General features: G+C 34.2%; 5 protein-coding genes across 5 annotated transcripts; all 5 read right to left on the bottom strand.

The window, feature by feature from the left end:
* Positions 1-2,864: 2,864 nt before the first annotated feature.
* LOC141717251 (pentatricopeptide repeat-containing protein At2g03880, mitochondrial) lies at positions 2,865-5,374 on the bottom strand. The gene has a single exon (XM_074519343.1). The coding sequence runs from the start codon at positions 5,339-5,341 to the stop codon at positions 3,440-3,442; it is 1,902 nt and encodes a 633-aa protein (XP_074375444.1). The 5' UTR covers positions 5,342-5,374; the 3' UTR covers positions 2,865-3,439.
* A 1,246-nt stretch (positions 5,375-6,620) lies between these two features.
* On the bottom strand, positions 6,621-7,411 carry LOC141719914 (uncharacterized). The gene is made up of 2 exons (XM_074522277.1): positions 7,187-7,411; positions 6,621-6,959 (listed from the first exon to the last, which is right to left on the bottom strand). The coding sequence occupies exons 1-2, from the start codon at positions 7,409-7,411 to the stop codon at positions 6,621-6,623; spliced, it is 564 nt and encodes a 187-aa protein (XP_074378378.1).
* A 507-nt stretch (positions 7,412-7,918) lies between these two features.
* Positions 7,919-8,479, bottom strand: LOC141719913 (glutathione S-transferase T2-like). Its single transcript, XM_074522276.1, has one exon. The coding sequence runs from the start codon at positions 8,477-8,479 to the stop codon at positions 7,919-7,921; it is 561 nt and encodes a 186-aa protein (XP_074378377.1).
* Positions 8,480-9,782: 1,303 nt separating this feature from the next.
* LOC141719912 (uncharacterized) lies at positions 9,783-11,221 on the bottom strand. The gene is made up of 4 exons (XM_074522275.1): positions 10,863-11,221; positions 10,462-10,631; positions 10,281-10,360; positions 9,783-10,097 (listed from the first exon to the last, which is right to left on the bottom strand). Exons 1-4 carry the CDS (start codon positions 11,219-11,221, stop codon positions 9,783-9,785), a joined length of 924 nt encoding a protein of 307 aa, XP_074378376.1.
* Positions 11,222-12,248: 1,027 nt separating this feature from the next.
* LOC141717250 (L-type lectin-domain containing receptor kinase S.6-like) lies at positions 12,249-14,706 on the bottom strand. The gene has a single exon (XM_074519341.1). It carries the CDS (start codon positions 14,463-14,465, stop codon positions 12,402-12,404), a length of 2,064 nt encoding a protein of 687 aa, XP_074375442.1. The 5' UTR covers positions 14,466-14,706; the 3' UTR covers positions 12,249-12,401.
* Positions 14,707-17,017: the final 2,311 nt, after the last annotated feature.

The following is a 17,017-nucleotide window of genomic DNA, read 5'->3' as shown; positions in this document are numbered from 1 at the left end:
AAAGGCCATGATCCAAATCATAAATGATGTTGATTAGCAGCTGTCAAAAACTACAAACGAGTAATCACCAACAAGGAGGTCATGCTTGTTCTACAACAGAAAAAACTTTCATCTAGCGTGATCCAGTAGCTGCCAATGAAAGAATAATACGAGATTATTTATGCACAAATTCTGTTTTCAATGATAAAATGTTTCGACAGCGATTTCGGATGGCATACATGTGGATGGTTGGTGTTCTAATAACATTAATTGTATGTTTTTAATTTTATGGTAAAACTACATCGTTTTAAATTTTTGTAATAAACATTGCATGTTTTTAATTTTGTGTGAAAAATCATTAATGTACTGTAAAGAAAACTGGATGATGAATGAATATATGTGCATTCATATACTTGAACAGGTTGAGATATAAATCTATTTTTTATTCATTTCCCTCCACTTTTTTACTTTTTGATGAGGTGGAAATTATAGTTATTGTTATAGTTTGTGCTAAATATAGCACCAACTATAGCAATATGCTATTTTAGCACCAAGTTTAGCACATCATTAGAATTGAAATTTTTTGATTTTGAGTTATAATATAAATATAGTACAAGATATAGCCCACCATTGAACTTGATCTTATAAGGGAGCTAACTGTCAGTGCCATTAATGGATCTTTTTTATGGACTGAACTTTCAACCGGAAATATTTTCAAAGCAGTTTTTAGGCAGTATGCTCAATTATATGTGATAAGAACGGAAATTTATAATTTTAGACTACCTAGTCCATTTAATCCATTTTGATTGCCAAAATTTTTGTGAATGCATGAGTTCCACTATTATTAAAGAAAAACAATTAAAATTTATTAAACTTATAAATTTTTATGGTTATTATGTGCCCATGATTACGTCATAGAAAATGCATTTTAAAAAAAATATCACCTATACACACTGTGAGACATGAAAACTGTGGGGGGGAATATGACCGATGAGCTCATTTGTTACAACTATGAGGATTTTGGGCGGTGACCCTAAATGTCATTTTTGGGTGAAAATGGTCCAAAATGTAATTTCTGGAAATAATAACCCAAAATATCATCTCAAGATACTATATCGTGTAGCGTTTAGACAAGAATTCCAAAACACTGCATCGTGTAGCGTTATACTTTTTTTAATGTACAAAATGTGACACAAAGTAGTGTTTTGGCATCAAACACTATATTATGTAGCGTTTTGTCCTTAAAACACTACTTCATCTAGCGTTTTACACATATATTTTTTTAAAAAAAATTAACCTCAAATAAAAAATTGTTAAATCCTAAAATACTGAAAAAAAAATTAAATTGTTTTCCATAACCCAAAAGGGGATTAGTAAAACCTAAAATGTTAAAAATTATTAAATTAAACTACAACCTTAAATTTTAAAATTGTTTAATTTAAAGTTCATATTTTTGATTCCTAAGGTTTAGGACCTTTAGACCCTAAACTCTAGCTTAAATTACGGTTTAGGGGAGCTTAATTTAGGGTTTAGGCCTCGGTGTAACATTTATTATTTTTTTTAATATTTCTAAAATCCAAAAAGGGATTGATGAACCATAAATGTTAAAAAAATTAAATTATGATATAATTTTAAATTTAAAAAAAATTAAATAAAAAGAAATAAAGAAAACGTAACATTAAGTGATATTTCCGGGTCCCTAAACAATATACCAAAAGAAGTTCAAAACAAGAAAAAAAATCACATGAAGTTTGACCTTTAAAAGTAAAAAAATAAATAAACAAAACGCTATATCGCACAACATTTTGGGTGGTTTTTCAAAGGCTACACCATATAACGTAGTAAAGTAACAATTTGGGTCATTTTCGAGAAGTGATATTTTGGATCATTTTATAACATAAAGTGATATTTTGATCAATTTCTCGGGGATTTTATCCTCATTCAACATTCAACTCGTGAGAAAAACTTACTTGAAGGGCAATTTGAAACATGCGATTTGTGATGTTTAACAAAAGATCTTGTAATTCATCGCATTAATGTTACAGATATCCCAGGACTATTTGATCTTAGGTGTCATACACATCACTGGGTATCAATCCAAAATTAATCGGCAAGATCCTGTTTTTGGGCACAATACAATACATATCACTCAACCAGATCTTCTCCAAAAAATTGATGGATTTCATTTAAGTATAGGGCTCATTAAGTGATGCGTCATGCATATCACGTTCTAGCTTAATGCCAATACAGTTAAACCTCCATAAAGTAATAATCTCGCTAAAATAATATTTTTCTCCGGTCCCAATATAATAGACACAATGTATCTTTACTCCCAATAAAGTAATAAACTCGTTAAAAATAATATATAAACTTGTTAAAGTAATATATTTTCTTGGTCCCGACCCTATTACTTTAAAGTGGTTTAAGTGTAATCTTGATCTCTCCCCATTGATCAAACACGCATCACACTTTCGCCATAATAGTAATCGGATGTCACCAACCAAAGAGCTAAATAGTTCCAGGCAAGATCACTAAAATTGACTGAACCTCTTCAATCTAAGATGATTATCTAACATAATCCTAAGTTCTATGGCAGGTCAACATAACAATTGCATCTGAGATGTTACAATATTAGACGCACCTAAAAGTAAATTATATCAAAAATGGGATAGAGGAATCTCACAGATGTATATGAGTGAATTTTGACTAACAAGCTAATTATCCAACTATCGGTATATCTTAAAATGCCATATAATTGGCACATATGAGTGCAAACCAGCAACTTATGTAGTTGTTTTTGACCAATTAGATACTAGCAAACAGGATTGCAAACACTTAGACACACATATATATGCACACATCTTCATACCGCATGTACACCTTGGTGATATTACTAACAGGGAACGTAATACATTAGCTCCAACATGAAACACTTGTTGCGTGTAGAGTGAGTATTACACAATCAAAAGAATACCTGAACTGAAATTCTTCTTAATGGTAGAATTGTAATGTAGATAACTCTGTACAGAAAGAGGAACTTACTAATATTACAAGGAAAGAATAGATTGGAAGTCAGTAGTTACCAGTCAGGGTAGTCCCCCGTTAGTGATGAACAAGTGTCTCACTTCGTCAATTGGTGTTCTAGTGTCACACTCTTGCAGTCCAGTCCAGGCCATCAGCAAACCATGTCCATGTCCAGGATAAAGTTGTATAAAAACAAGATAAAGCAAGGAAGTTTAAAATAAATGACGGAACAAGGTATTTTCACTTGCTACCCTTTTTATTCTATAAAGAACATCAAAGCAATTGAATATCAAGTATTTGAATAATTTACCACCTGGCAGCTCAGACATCTAAAACACTGCAGGGTTCATCTTCTAATAAAATGTTCAACAAATGTTAAAGCACCTAAAGTGAGTATCTGTAAGGTTAGTTAAAAACAAGTTATCCTCATCCAATGCTACCAAAAGTCCTCGCATGAACAAATTCCATCTCGGAAATGATGGTAACGAACTGGGTCCCTGATAACAATGTCACGATCCTCAATCTTGGTCAAAAGTTTTGCGAAAACATGGCAATCCCCACATATCCTGAGATTTTTTCTAATCCTGATAGTCTTCCCCTTCACTGAGTACATCATGCCAAACACAATTGCCAGTTTTTCGCTGTGATAAAGGAGAGAGTCTTCCATTTGTTCCCCTTCAAGATCATGTAGAACAAAATATATGTCCGGAACATAACCCACTTGCTTTAATCTGTGGATTACCTGATTCAATTCTTTAATTACATCAGCTAGCTGTGGATTTGAATTGTCTCCTAATATGAAAGCATGTATTTTTTTATTCACTTCAATCCAGCTACATCCCGGCTCCTTCTTGATTCCTTTGTCTCTCATTATCCTCCTCACGTTTGCAACATCTTCCCACATTTGAGACTTCGCGTAAAGATTGGATAAAAGTATGTAGGTGCCTGCATCATCAGGATCTAAGGCCAGAATTTGTTTGGCAGCATAAACTGCATGGTCAATGTTTTGGTGAACCCTGCATGAGCCAAGCAAGGCTCTCCATGTAACAGCGTCAGGTTCAGATTTCATATCATGAATCATCTTAACGGCCTCATCAAGCTTTCCAGCTCTTCCAAGAAGATCAATTGCACAGCCATAATGCTCTCTTCCAGGTTCGATGCCAAAAAGTTTTTGCATTGAATTAAAGTAGTACAACCCTTTGTCTACTAGTCCAGCATGGCTACAAGCAAATAGAACACCAAGAATTGTAACATAGTTTGGTCGCATCCCCGACTTTTTCATTGCTTCAAACATTTCCAAAGCTTTCTGACTAAACCCATTTTGTGCTAAACCCATGATCATGGTGCTCCATGAGATAACATCCTTAATTAACATCCGATTAAAAGTACGATGTGCATCTTCCAAACTGCCGCATTTACAGTACATATCCATAAGTGCATTATTAAGAGTTAAATCTCGTTTAAACTTCAGTACATGAACATGTACTTGTTGTCCAAGTTCCAACAACGCCAATCCCGTGCAGGCTCTCAGAGTACTAGTTAAAGTTGCTTGATCAGCTGTAAACCCACATCTCTTCATCTTCTTAAAAAGATTCAAAGCTTCATCACCCTCATTATTCTGAGCAAACGCACCAATAATCGAATTCCAAACAACCAAATCCCCTGTCGGCATTTCAGAAAAAACCCGCTCAGCATTCACCAAATCACCCCATTTCGAATAAATATCAACCAAAGCACTCCTCACAAACACATCAGACTCCAACCCATACTTAACTATACTACAATGAATTTGTCTAAGTTCCGACAACTTACAACAAGCCCTCAAAACACTAGAAAAAGTAAAACAATTAGGCCTAACCCCATCCCTAAGCATTAAAATCAAAAACCCAATAGCCTCCTTATAATTCTTAACATTAGTAAATGCCGCGATCATCGTCGTCCACGACACCACATTTCTCTCAGGCATTTTATCAAACACCTCTCTCGCATCATCCAAAAGATTAAACTTGACATACATATTAAGAAAAACATTGATAAGAAACATCATGGGTCTATACCCATGTGAAAAAACATGATTATGAACAAGTTTGGCTTCACGAATAGCGCCTCGTGAAATGCAACATTTGATGAGCTCAGAGTACGTCACAGAATCTGCATATATATTGTGCGTATGCATAGTTGATAAAATGTTCATCGCTCTAGGAAGGTCTCTTTGGTAACAATAAGTGGTGAATTCATTAAGCAAGGATGAAGAATTGATTGAATAAAAATGTTTTTTAAGTAATTGAAATGGCGGGAAAAGCAAGAGCTTTAAACATGGCTTGGAAATGAATTTCATTTTTCTTGTGCCTTAAGAAATTTACACAACACAATTTTTGTTTACTCGAAGTGTTTTGCCTTAAGTTTTCAAATAAGCTACCCGTACAATTGGATGTTATCGTTCGTGTCGTATATTTTCGTATCGTGTATTTTCGTGTTTCGTGTACTTGAAATTTAAATACAAAATGGATATGTTTAGAGTTCGTGTACTTTCGTGTTCGTGTAATTTCGTTTCATGTCGTGTTTTTCGTGTAAAATCGAATATTAATATTAATTAAAATAAATTAATAAATAATTAAAAATATAAGATTTTTAGGTAAATTTTTTATGAAATATATTAAAAATATATATTTACATCACATTTATATACATATTATAAGATTAAGTAATTATTTTAAAAATGAATATGCATATATCTATTATAAATATACATATATACATTATAAATATTAATATTTAATTATAATATTTATTTATGTCGTATACTTTGTGTCGTGTCGTGTACTTGAAGGGAAAACACAAAACCGACACTAAATCTCGGTCTTGTACTTTCATGTTCGTGTATTTTCGTGTCGTGTACTAAAATGACAAACACAAACACTAAATTTTCGTGTCGTTTCGTGTCGTGTATGTCGTGTCGTGTCCAAAATTACCGGGTCTAGTCATGACCCGGACCCTTAGAGCACCCGCAGCGGTAGTGGACGTTTTAAAATTTAGTGGTCCCACTTTTTGCTCCACATAAACAGTCCAAGAAAGAACGTAAACTACATGTCTCCAGTGGAGGGTCAGTTCTCACACTTTTCAAAAATTCTTTTATAATATTTTATAGTCGATTGTAACTTGATTAATAGATTTATTTATTCAATTACTCAATTGTATTAGTTTAAATTTTAATATATATAATAATTTTAAAATTATAATAATCAAATAAAAGTGATTAAAATTTTAAACATGTTAATTAAATAAGATAAAAACGTAATTAAAACATATCATATTATTAAAAACATGAAATAAAAATACATTAAATTTAAACATTACAATTAAAAAAATTTAACGATTATTATGAAACTGCGAGATATGTTCAATCAAGTCATTTTTCAGTTGACGATTTATCTGTTTATCACGCATCTGCATACTATTTTGAACATATGTTTCATACGGGACAAAAGGTTCTTCCCCTAAATTTGGTTCCGGCAAGCCATTTGTTGTATCATCATAGGTTGGTAATGGACCAAATTGAGTAGCAAATGTGTCTCTCTCGTCTTCAACAATCATATTATGTAATATGATGCATGCTCTTATGATTCTCCCAGGATATGCTCTATCCCAAAAGCGTGTCGGACCATGTACGATTGCGAAACGGGACCGTAACACACCAAACGCTCGTTCAACGTCTTTTCGTTGGCTTTCTTGATATTTTGCAAATAATTTTTTTTCTCACTATGTGGACGAGGTATCGTTTTAACGAATGTTGCCCATTCAGGATAAATTCCATCTGTTAAGTAATATCCCATATTATAATTGTTTCCATTGACAGTATAATTTACCTCTGGAGCACGACCTTGTAGTACTGGAGACCGATCTAAGACATTTATGTCATTATTTGATCCAGCAACTCCAAAAAATGCATACCATATCTATAGATCAGATGAAGCAACTGCTTCTAGTATAATTATTGCAACTCCTTGTGATCACTCATGAACATTCATTTCCATGCTTTTGGACAATTTTTCCATTGCCAGTGCATGCAATCAATACTTTCCATCATACCAGGAAAGCCACGAGCTTCACCCATTTGTAATAGACGTTGCACATCATTTGAGTTCGGCTTTCGTAAATATTCACCCTAAAATATCGCACATACAGCGGAGATGAATTTTTTCAAGCATTCAACTGCAGTACTCTCTCCAATACGAACGTAGTCATCAACAACATCTGCAGAGACACCATATGCCAACATACGCATTGCCGTTGTACATTTTTGTAAAGGTGATAAACCTTTTCTTCCCACAGCATCAATCCTCTGTTGAAAGTATGGATCGAAATTTGATACAGCATCCACAATACGAAGAAAGACATGTTTTCCCATACGAAATCTTCATCTAAATATATTTTCTGGATATACAAGATTCGGAGAAAAATAATCATTCACTAGACGTTGATGACCTGATTCACGATTTCTATAAATACTTTGACGAGGCATGGATGTTGTTGAGCTTTGTCCATATATTTTTTGAAAAAGCTCGAGTCGACGATTGTGTTTAGTGTCATCGCAAAACTCTTCAATGAATTCTTCAGTGAATTCCGTAGCAAAAATTTCTGATGTGGGTGTTTGATTCATGTTAGTGTTTGATGTGAATTGAAAGAACTAACAGAACTAGTTTATATAGAAGGTAAAAAAAGAATATATTCTAACGGCTAGTATATGAACAAATAAAAACAAACACTAGATTCAAACGGCTAGTTTACCAACAAGAAAATACAAACACTAGATTCTAACGGCTAGTTTACAAACAAGAAAATACAAACACTAGATTCTAACGGCTAGTTTACAAACAAGAAAAAATAACCCCAACTAGTTTCTTGCCATAATTTTCTAAAGCAGTTTAGCATGAGCCATTCGCTGAGCATCATTCATTTTAGTAGTATCTGCCATAATGACTTGTAAATCCATCTCACTTTGCTTCACCGCAATTTCCTTTAGTCGAATTTTGTTTAATGATTCCATCATATCCATTCTTCTTTTGTCTGCAACTTGTATAGATTTATATTTAGCAACTTCTGCAACTGTGGCATTCCCCTTTCCCTTCCTACTAGTTGTAGTTTTTGTACCTTTAGGACGAACCAGTTCAAATTCATCAGATATTGGTGTATTGTTATTTCCTTCCGATGAATAAGCTCCAGAACTACTTACTTTAGTTCTCTTAGAACTTGCACTAGTTTGAGGAGGTCTCCACTTGGGATGTCTACGAAGCTCACGCCAATGAAGCTCAAAGTTAGACTTCTTCTTGAAATTAGTTAAATGATAATCACGAGCTTTCTCAAATAAATTATCCATATTTGTACCGCTCCTGGCTGTTCGTTGAGCCTCGTCATAAGCTGCTCCAAATTTATGAGCACCTTCATTTATTCGTTGCCACCTTTTTTTAATTGCCATAACTCCTCTCTTAATGACGCCAGGAGATTCATCTTCGCACTATTGTTGAATTCAATTCCAAAATGCTTCGGCCTTTTGATCAGTACCGACTAGTGGATCAATTGACACATTCAACCATGCACTTATTAGTAGTTTATCTTCAACCCATTTCCACTGACCGGTATTTTCTCGTACATCTTCGCTTTCTTCACAATCATCATTTAGATCAATAATATTTTCGTGGCCAAAGGCCGACACTTGTGTTTTCGGAGAATTTTGGATATTAATTGGTGTTTGTTGGGGTTCAAATTGTGAATTTGGAAATGGAGGAAATGGAAAGTTATAGGGTAAATTTTGAGGATATGAAAATGGAAATTGAGAATTTTGAGAATGTGAAAATTGATATGGGTTTAAATTTTGTGGGTTTGGAAAATAGAAATTTGGAAATGGATATGGAAATTGATGGTTTATATTTTGAGAATTTGAATTTTGATTTGAAGATGGGGGATTATTTGGATTCATTTTGCTAAGATTTTTTTTTAGAAGTAAGAAGTGTGAATAATAAGAGTATAAAAATTGATATTTATAGAAATAAAAATATTACCGTTTATAACCGTTATAATTATAATGTCAGTATACTAACCGTTGATATTATAGTCGTTTAAAAGTAATTCACATATACACTCACAAGTTTACATAGTCATATGGCATGTTCAGTATTTCTCAAAAAGTAGTATTAAAATATTTATCTATGGCCAAATGGCCCCGACCCGAGACAGTGACCCTGGCCATTTGAAAGTGTCTCGTCTAATGTTGAAATATTCACTTATCCAGCCACTTGGAGAAATTACATGTCCCGAGGTATGAAGTAACCCCGCATTGCAGGTGCTCTTAGAAGTTTATCCAGTGGCGGGGTCACTTTCCCCCTTCCCACTTACACATTATTGCCACCTCACACCCAAATGGTTTTATAAAAAAAGTGACCCCCATTCATCCAATGCTAGAAGCCCACTTCCCATATTTTGTAGGACCCATTGTATTATTATTATAATATATATTTAATATAATGAATTTAACTTAAATTTTAAATTTAATTTATTAGTAAAACTATTTTAGTAATTCTATTTTTATTTAAACTTAATTTTATTTAAATTTAATTTAATGTTAATTTAAACTTAATTTAATTTAATGTTTTAATTTTAAAAATATTATTAAAATAAAACACATGTCTCGTAATTAAAATGCATCATATTATTAAAAACATGAAATAAAAATACAGCACACAACAAAATATTAAATTTAAACGTTACAATTAAAAAAAAACTTAACGATTATAATGAAACTGCGTAATATGCTCAACCAAATCATTTTGTAGCTGACGATGTGTCCGTTTATCGCGCATCTGTAACGTATTTTGGATATACGTTTCATACGGGATAAATGGTTCTTCTCCTAAATCTGGTTGAGATAAATCATTTGCTGCATCATCATAAATTGGTAAGGGACCAAATTGAGTGGCGTAAGTGTCCCCCTCGTCTTCAACAATTATATTATGTATTATTATGCATGCTCTCATAATTTTCCCAAGATCTGCTTTGTCCCAAAAGCGTGCAGGACCACGTACAATAGCGAAGCGGGACTGTAATACACCAAAAGCTCGTTCAACATTTTTTCGTTGGTTTTCTTGATATTTTGAAAATAATTTTCTTTTCTCACTTTGCGGACGTGGTATCGTTTTAACGAATATTGCCCATTCGGGATATATTTCATCTGTTAAATAGTATCTCGTATTATAATTGTTTCCATTGATAGTATAATTTACCTCCGGAGCACAACCTTGTAGCACTTCATCAAATACTGGTGATCGATCTAACACATTTATGTCATTGTTCGATCCAGCAACTCCAAAAAATGCATGTCATATCCATAGATCGGAGGAAGCAACCGCTTCTAGTATAATTGTCTACTCTGATTCAATTCTTGCATCAGGTTTAACTTTCTACATGCATAAGCTCGTAATTCTTCATACTCTTCATCTGCTTCTACTGTTCTTGCCTTCCCTTTCCCCCTCCTTTTAGCCGCTTTTGTACCTTGAGGACGAACCGGAGATTCAACAACATTTTCATTTGTTGGTGTATCATTATTTCCCGATGATGAGTAATTTCCAGAATGGCTTAATTTAGTTCGTTTTGAACTTTCAGTAGTTGAAGGAGTTCTCTACTTGGGCTGACTACGAAGCTCAAACCAGTGTCTGTCAAAATTAGACTTCTTGCTGTATGTAGTTAAATGAAGTTCATGAGCTTTATCAGATATAGTTTTCAAGTTTGAATCGCTCCCCACTAGCTTCATTGCCTTTTCATAACATGCTCCAAATTTTTGAGCACCGTCGTTTATCCGGCTTCACCTTTTTTTCATAACTACGACTCCTCTCTTGATAACACCAGGATTATCTTCTTCACAATATTGATGAATTCGTTCCCAAAATGCTTTAGCTTTTTGATCAGTACCGACCAATGGATCAATTGACACATTCAACCATGCACTTATTAATAGGTTATCTTCAACCCACTTCCACTGACCAGTAATTTCTCGAACATCTTCAGTTTCTTCACAATCATCATTTAGATCAATAAAATTTGGGTTACTAAAAGCCGGCACTTGCGAACGTGGAGAATTTTGACTATCGGTGGGTGTTTGTTGAGTTTCAAATTGTGAATTTGAAAATGGAGGAAATGGAAATTGGTACGGAGATTTTGAGGACATGAAAATGGAATTCGAGAACTCTGTGAATATGGAAATTGGTATTGAGAATTCGAATTTTGAGAATTAAAATTATAATTTTGTGGGTTTGGAAAATAGGGATTTGCATATGAATATGGAAATGGAAATTGAGGTTTTGAATTTTGAGAGTTTGAAGGTGGAGGATTGTTGAAATTATTTGGATTCATCTTTTGCTAGGAAAAATAAAATTTTTAAAGAATGTGAAGATGATGAATAAGGTATGAGAATTGAGTATTTATAAAAAAAAATTACCGCTAGAAATATATACGTTAGAAATATTAATGTTAAGTTAGAAAGTAAAGCTAAACAAAGAAAAACAGACTATGTATGCAAGTGCTGTGGGTCAATACAGATTAAAAAAAAGTAATCAAATGGGACAGTCCCACCAAACAGGGACCGCCCATTTCACTTCAACATGATACAATGCAAAAAGAGTCTCATTTCATATTTTTTTGCCATTTTGAGTGGCCCGAGGAAAGAGCTGGGCCATGCTCTTATTGATGTCCGTTTTAATATTGTAGCCGAGAAAACATTATTTTCTAAAATAACAATAAATTATTTTTTTAAAAGATAATTTTGTAGTTAAACTGAATTTTTTTAAAAGGTGTTTATTGGATATACTTATTGACTCTTGTAACAGTCTTGGATTTTCCTTTCAGTTCCTCTGCATTTCTACTATTGCATTTAGATTCTGGTTGCAGAATGGTTCAAAAGAATATTTAGTTTACATAATGAGTTGAGAAAGTCGGACAAATGAATCTGCAAATCATAATATAGAATCAAAATTCAAAACTACAGCATATCAAGCTATAGTATCAATTTCTTGTAATTGTATTTTGTAATGTCATGCTACAACTCAGAGCAATTCAGAGCATTACTCAACCAGAGTCCAGAGGTTCCATCCTTCAAGTAGTTAATTTGTTAAGTAGCCTTTTTTTTTGTTAGTATATAAACACACAAGTACTTGGCATAAATATTTCACAAGGATGATTCAGTATTAGTGCTGCTGTTAAAATCTGAATGTACATTGAAATAATGGAATGCTGTCTAGTTATTACAAGTGACCTCGAAAAACTGCGATATTTCCTGATTCTGAGTAGCAGAAGTGCAACAGACACTAAGGTCTTACAATGCTGTAGAATAAGCCAGCCATCTTGTCTATTTAGAACCTGCTAAAATGAGTTTTAGGTGTTGCCCAGGGTGTGTCATTCACCTCATCACCAAACCTTAGCAGATCTTCATTTCCCTTAAAAACAGATCGAATTTTGACTGTTGGCTTCTTTGCTGGTAAATTGGGAAGTGGCATTTCGCCTTTTATCATCCTTGCTGCTTCCTTGACAGTTGGCCTCTTCTCGGAATCTGGATGCACACACGAAAGTCCTACTACAAGCACTCTCTCCATCTCCACCTTGTTCAAACGCCCCACCAGTTGCGGATCCACAGCCACACCTACCATCCCCTTCTCCCACAAGTTCCACACCCATTCAGCCAACACAATTCCATTATCATCCACAGGCCTCCTCCCTGAAACCACCTCAAGAACCACAACACCGAAGCTGTAAACATCTGTTTTTACAGTTGGAACTCCAGAGTAAACGTACTCTGGAGCAAGATATCCCATAGTTCCAGCTGGTAAAGTTGCATCTCTTGTTCGACAACTATGCTCATAAACTTCTGCTAAACCAAAGTCTCCAAGCTTGGCATTCAAGTCAGCATCAAGCATTATGTTACAAGTCTTCACATCTCTATGAATTATCTGCCTCTCACAGTCCTCATGGAGATACACAAGAGCAGAAGCAACACCAAGAATTATATTCACCCTTCGCTCCCACGTAAGTAGTTTAGTGGCATGAGTACGCAAGTGGAGAATTCTGTCAAGGCTTCCATTGGGCATGTACTCATAGACTAAAACCAACTCATTTTTCTCACAACACCAGCCTTGAAGTTGAACTAAATTTTTATGCCTTAAACATCCTGCCATTGTGCCAAACTCATTACTAAACGGATTACGCAAATTACCCTTTCGTTTAACCTCACTAAACCTTTTAACTGCCACAGTTCCACAAGAAGCAAGAGCCCCTTCATAAACAACTGCTGATGCTCCTTCACCAATAATTTTGTTCTGATTAAAACCCTTTGTAGCTGATCTAATTTCATTCAGTGACAATCTTTTCGGTACTTTATTTCCCTGAAATCTACTACTTCGACCTTCACTACATTCTCTAGGAATCATCCTTTTCCTCTTCACCATAAAAACATAAAACAAACACAAAACCGCAAGCACGGATAAAACACACAGAGCAAAACCTCCCAACCCAAGTATAACTTCAAGTATCCTTTTATCTCTACGACGAAAGTCAGAGACTTGTTCATCTTCACTACTAGTATCTCCTGGCCAACAAACCAAACACTCCTCTTCTTGAGCCGTTTCCATTGGAAATGTCGACGAGACAATCCCGGAAGTCTTAAATCTCCATTGATCAACAACATGAACAGCTGAACCTCTCCCATTAGAAGCCGAAAATCCCACATGCATAAACTCCTTAAAGTGCTTAGAAAGGTCAATTCCAGATTCAAGAACAGCACTTGAAGGCCTAACCTCATAATCATCACCAAGCCAAACCTTAATTTTCTTTAACGAATCGCGATACTCAATCCAAGCAGTCATTTTTTTGCCACTCTTAAGATCAAACCCTAATGAAGTAACATCAACAGACTCAAGTGAAAGAATTGTATTAGCATCAATACCAATATGATTCCCATTAGTATCTCCAAGAGACGAATCAAAACTCGTATCGAATTCAACAGCAATGTATGAATCTTGAGGATCAGAAACCTCATTAGGCAAGCCCATGTAGCCATTAGAAACACTAAAAAACCCAGAATTTGAAGTGATCAAAAATGCAATGCCATCACCAAGTGGACAAGAAGGTGAAGAAGAAGTGATTGTGAATGAAAATTTACAAGAAAAAGATGCAGTTACATTACTTGAAACATCAAGAAACTTAACAGGGTACACATAAAAAGCTCTGCCAATGCCATTTGAAGAATTTGAAGAAGAAGATGATAAACAAGTGGTTTCTTGAGTTAAAGTAATGGAATTGTTTGTAAACTTAGCATCTCCATAAAGGGTTAAATTCTTTGGTGGGTAAAAAGGGATTGAAAAAGATGAAAGTATAAAAGAAAGAAGAAAGATAACAAAAACCCATAAGAGATATGAATGCATTGTTGGAGATACATACAAGAATTGTAAGTATTTGAAGTTGAAGCTTTTTCCGGCACCGGAAAATCAAGATTTTGATGTTGATGAGGGGGTTTGTTGTGCCGGGAAAATTTAGAAAAGTGTGTTTGAGGAGAGCAACGACTTACATATGCAAAATATTCAAAGCGCGGAAGTAACACCCAATTGAGCCCAAAATATTGATGTTTTAATAAGTTGATAGTGTACAATAAAGTTTGTATTTGGGGAATTTGTTGAAGGAAAAAGCTAGAAATCCCGAAAAATGCCCACGAAATTGATCTAAAATGTTGATGTGCCATGTGAGTATATTAGTAATTTTTCTCATAAAAATATGATATCCGTGTGTATACATGATTACATGTGTTCATAAATTAAAATCTGTTATTAATCATAATATGTAAGAAATATATCAAATATACACGGTATAACTTACTTTCAATATCCAGTTTGAGGAGAATACAATATACGCAGTATTATCCTTAATCATTCAGAAGAATAAAGAGACATTTTTCTGGAAAATCATCGGCTTGTCTGTCTGTGTATAATATATAAAAATGTAGCAATTTCAAATAAACAAAAATTGATAGACATATTTAAAAATAGGTCTATACAAATCTTAGTCTATGTCTTTATTTGTTCACATAGGACTTACTAAATTCCAAATACATTGTTCTCTTTAACATTACTTGAAGGGTTTCGGTCTACAACAAACGTTTGTTGTAGAGCATTTTTTAACAAACAGCTTTTAAGCCGTTGGATGAGGAATGAACGGTTGCAATTAAAGGGGACCGCTGACATTATCCGCGGTTCGGTGTAATGACCAAATTGCCCCTCGCCAACGGACCGCGGAAATTGTCCGCGTTTGGGGCCGTTTTTTATTATCAGTTACCTAGCAAACCACAACAAAAGCAGAAGTAAAAAATAGAACACAACAAAGGGGTGAACGCGGAGAGGGAGGAGAAGGAAGCACAACACTCGATTTAACACACAAACGCAGCAAACACTCGAACCCCTTCTTCCTAATTACGGGTATATAATCGATCCCCTCTTCCTTATCAATTTCAATCCTTAATTTTTTGTTGTTGATATGATTTTATTGTTATTGTTTGCTTCAATTCTCATCAATTTTAATGATAGTTTGCTTCAAGTATTGTTATTGTTGTAGATTATTTGATTAGGGTTAAGGAAATTTGTGTAGAACTTAATTGTAAATTAGGGTTATTATTTAATTCGAATTTTTGGGTAATTATTTGAAATTTATTGAAAAATAACTTCAAATTTTTATTATTTAATTCAAAATTAAAGTTGTTTTAATTTAGGGTTGAATTTTGCATGACTAATTTAGGGTCGAATTTATAATTATTTAAATCAAATTATTAAGACAATTTAATTGAAAATGGAAATTAATTTCGAATTTATAATTAATTAAATCGAGAATAACAAAATTTCGAATTTATAATTAATTAAATCGAGAAAATAGAAATTATTTCAAAATTCGAATTTTAGTTCAAATGTATTGTTGTTTTGATTGTATTTAATTCGTAATAATTATTATTATGTTATTCGTTGTTTTTGGTCTTTCGATGGTATTTAAATTTGAAGTTATTATCATTATTTAATTCGAATTATTTTTTGTTTTTATTGTATACGTGGTGATTGTTTTGATTGTGTATGTGATGTTTAAATTTTTTATTTTAAATCGAAAAATATTGTTCAACGTGTGGTGATTGATGAATTATGTTTAAAATATTTTCAGGTATTGCTAATTTTGATGATTTCGGGAATATGTTGCCGGGTCCGAACGCGCATAACGTTATTTGGGATAATCGATATCACATTAGTGAGGATGTTTAGGACGGTGCAGGGAGAGAGGAGTTGTAGAGTTATTCTGGGAACAAGTCATTGCATGATTGGAAGTTAAAAAGACCACGGAGGGAATTGTTACACATGCTCGGGTTTGGGATATTTGCAGACCCTCATGTTGTCTTGGCTACTGACATTCAGTTGATATCCGCTTTGGTAGAGCGTTGGAGACCGGAGACCAACACTTTCTTCATGAGACAGGGGGAGATGACCGTTACACTGGAGGATGTAGGGTTTATTCTCGGGTTGCCAGTTCAGGGGGATGCACTGACTTGTGGGGTGATAGAAAACAAGGCTGCGTATTTTGTTAATAACTGGTTTGAGCCTTTAAACGAGGAGGATATGGAGGATGCTTTGTATCGGAATAACATCAAGCTAGGGTGGTTGTTTGATAGATATGGTGCACGGAAGCCTGAGAAGAATAATATGTTGGCCACAGTTGTACATACTAAGGCGTATCTGTTATTCTTGATGGGTTGTATCCTCTTCCCTACCAACAACGGTCTTTTATTCATGTTCGGTATATGCACCCACTGATTAATATGCAGGAGATTTCTTATTGTGGTTGGGGTGCATTTGTGTTAGCTCATATATACAGGGGTTTGGAGAATGCTGCAAAGAAGGACAGTAAGAGCATTGCTTGTTGTGCGTGGGTGTTACAGGTTTGGTCTTAC

The sequence above is a fragment of the Apium graveolens genome, chromosome 4 (assembly GCF_009905375.1).
Source record: "Apium graveolens cultivar Ventura chromosome 4, ASM990537v1, whole genome shotgun sequence".
Taxonomy (NCBI): Eukaryota; Viridiplantae; Streptophyta; class Magnoliopsida; order Apiales; family Apiaceae; genus Apium; species Apium graveolens.
The sequence above is the reverse complement of the archived record's forward strand: the minus strand, read 5'-3'. Positions and strand labels throughout refer to the sequence as shown.

Coding starts and splice junctions, on each gene's coding strand:
- LOC141719913 (XM_074522276.1), bottom strand. CDS start 8,479: ATGGCAATTAAAAAAAGGTGGCAACGAATAAATGAAGGTGCTCATAAA.
- LOC141719912 (XM_074522275.1), bottom strand. CDS start 11,221: ATGTCCTCAAAATCTCCGTACCAATTTCCATTTCCTCCATTTTCAAAT. Junction 10,632..10,862: donor GTCGTAGTTATGAAAAAAAG/GTGAAGCCGGAT, acceptor AACTAAATTAAG/CCATTCTGGAAATTACTCAT. Junction 10,361..10,461: donor AGAATTACGAGCTTATGCAT/GTAGAAAGTTAA, acceptor CATTTTTTGGAG/TTGCTGGATCGAACAATGAC.
- LOC141717251 (XM_074519343.1), bottom strand. CDS start 5,341: ATGAAATTCATTTCCAAGCCATGTTTAAAGCTCTTGCTTTTCCCGCCA.
- LOC141719914 (XM_074522277.1), bottom strand. CDS start 7,411: ATGGGAAAACATGTCTTTCTTCGTATTGTGGATGCTGTATCAAATTTC. Junction 6,960..7,186: donor TGAAAAAATTCATCTCCGCT/GTATGTGCGATA, acceptor TCTGATCTATAG/ATATGGTATGCATTTTTTGG.
- LOC141717250 (XM_074519341.1), bottom strand. CDS start 14,465: ATGCATTCATATCTCTTATGGGTTTTTGTTATCTTTCTTCTTTCTTTT.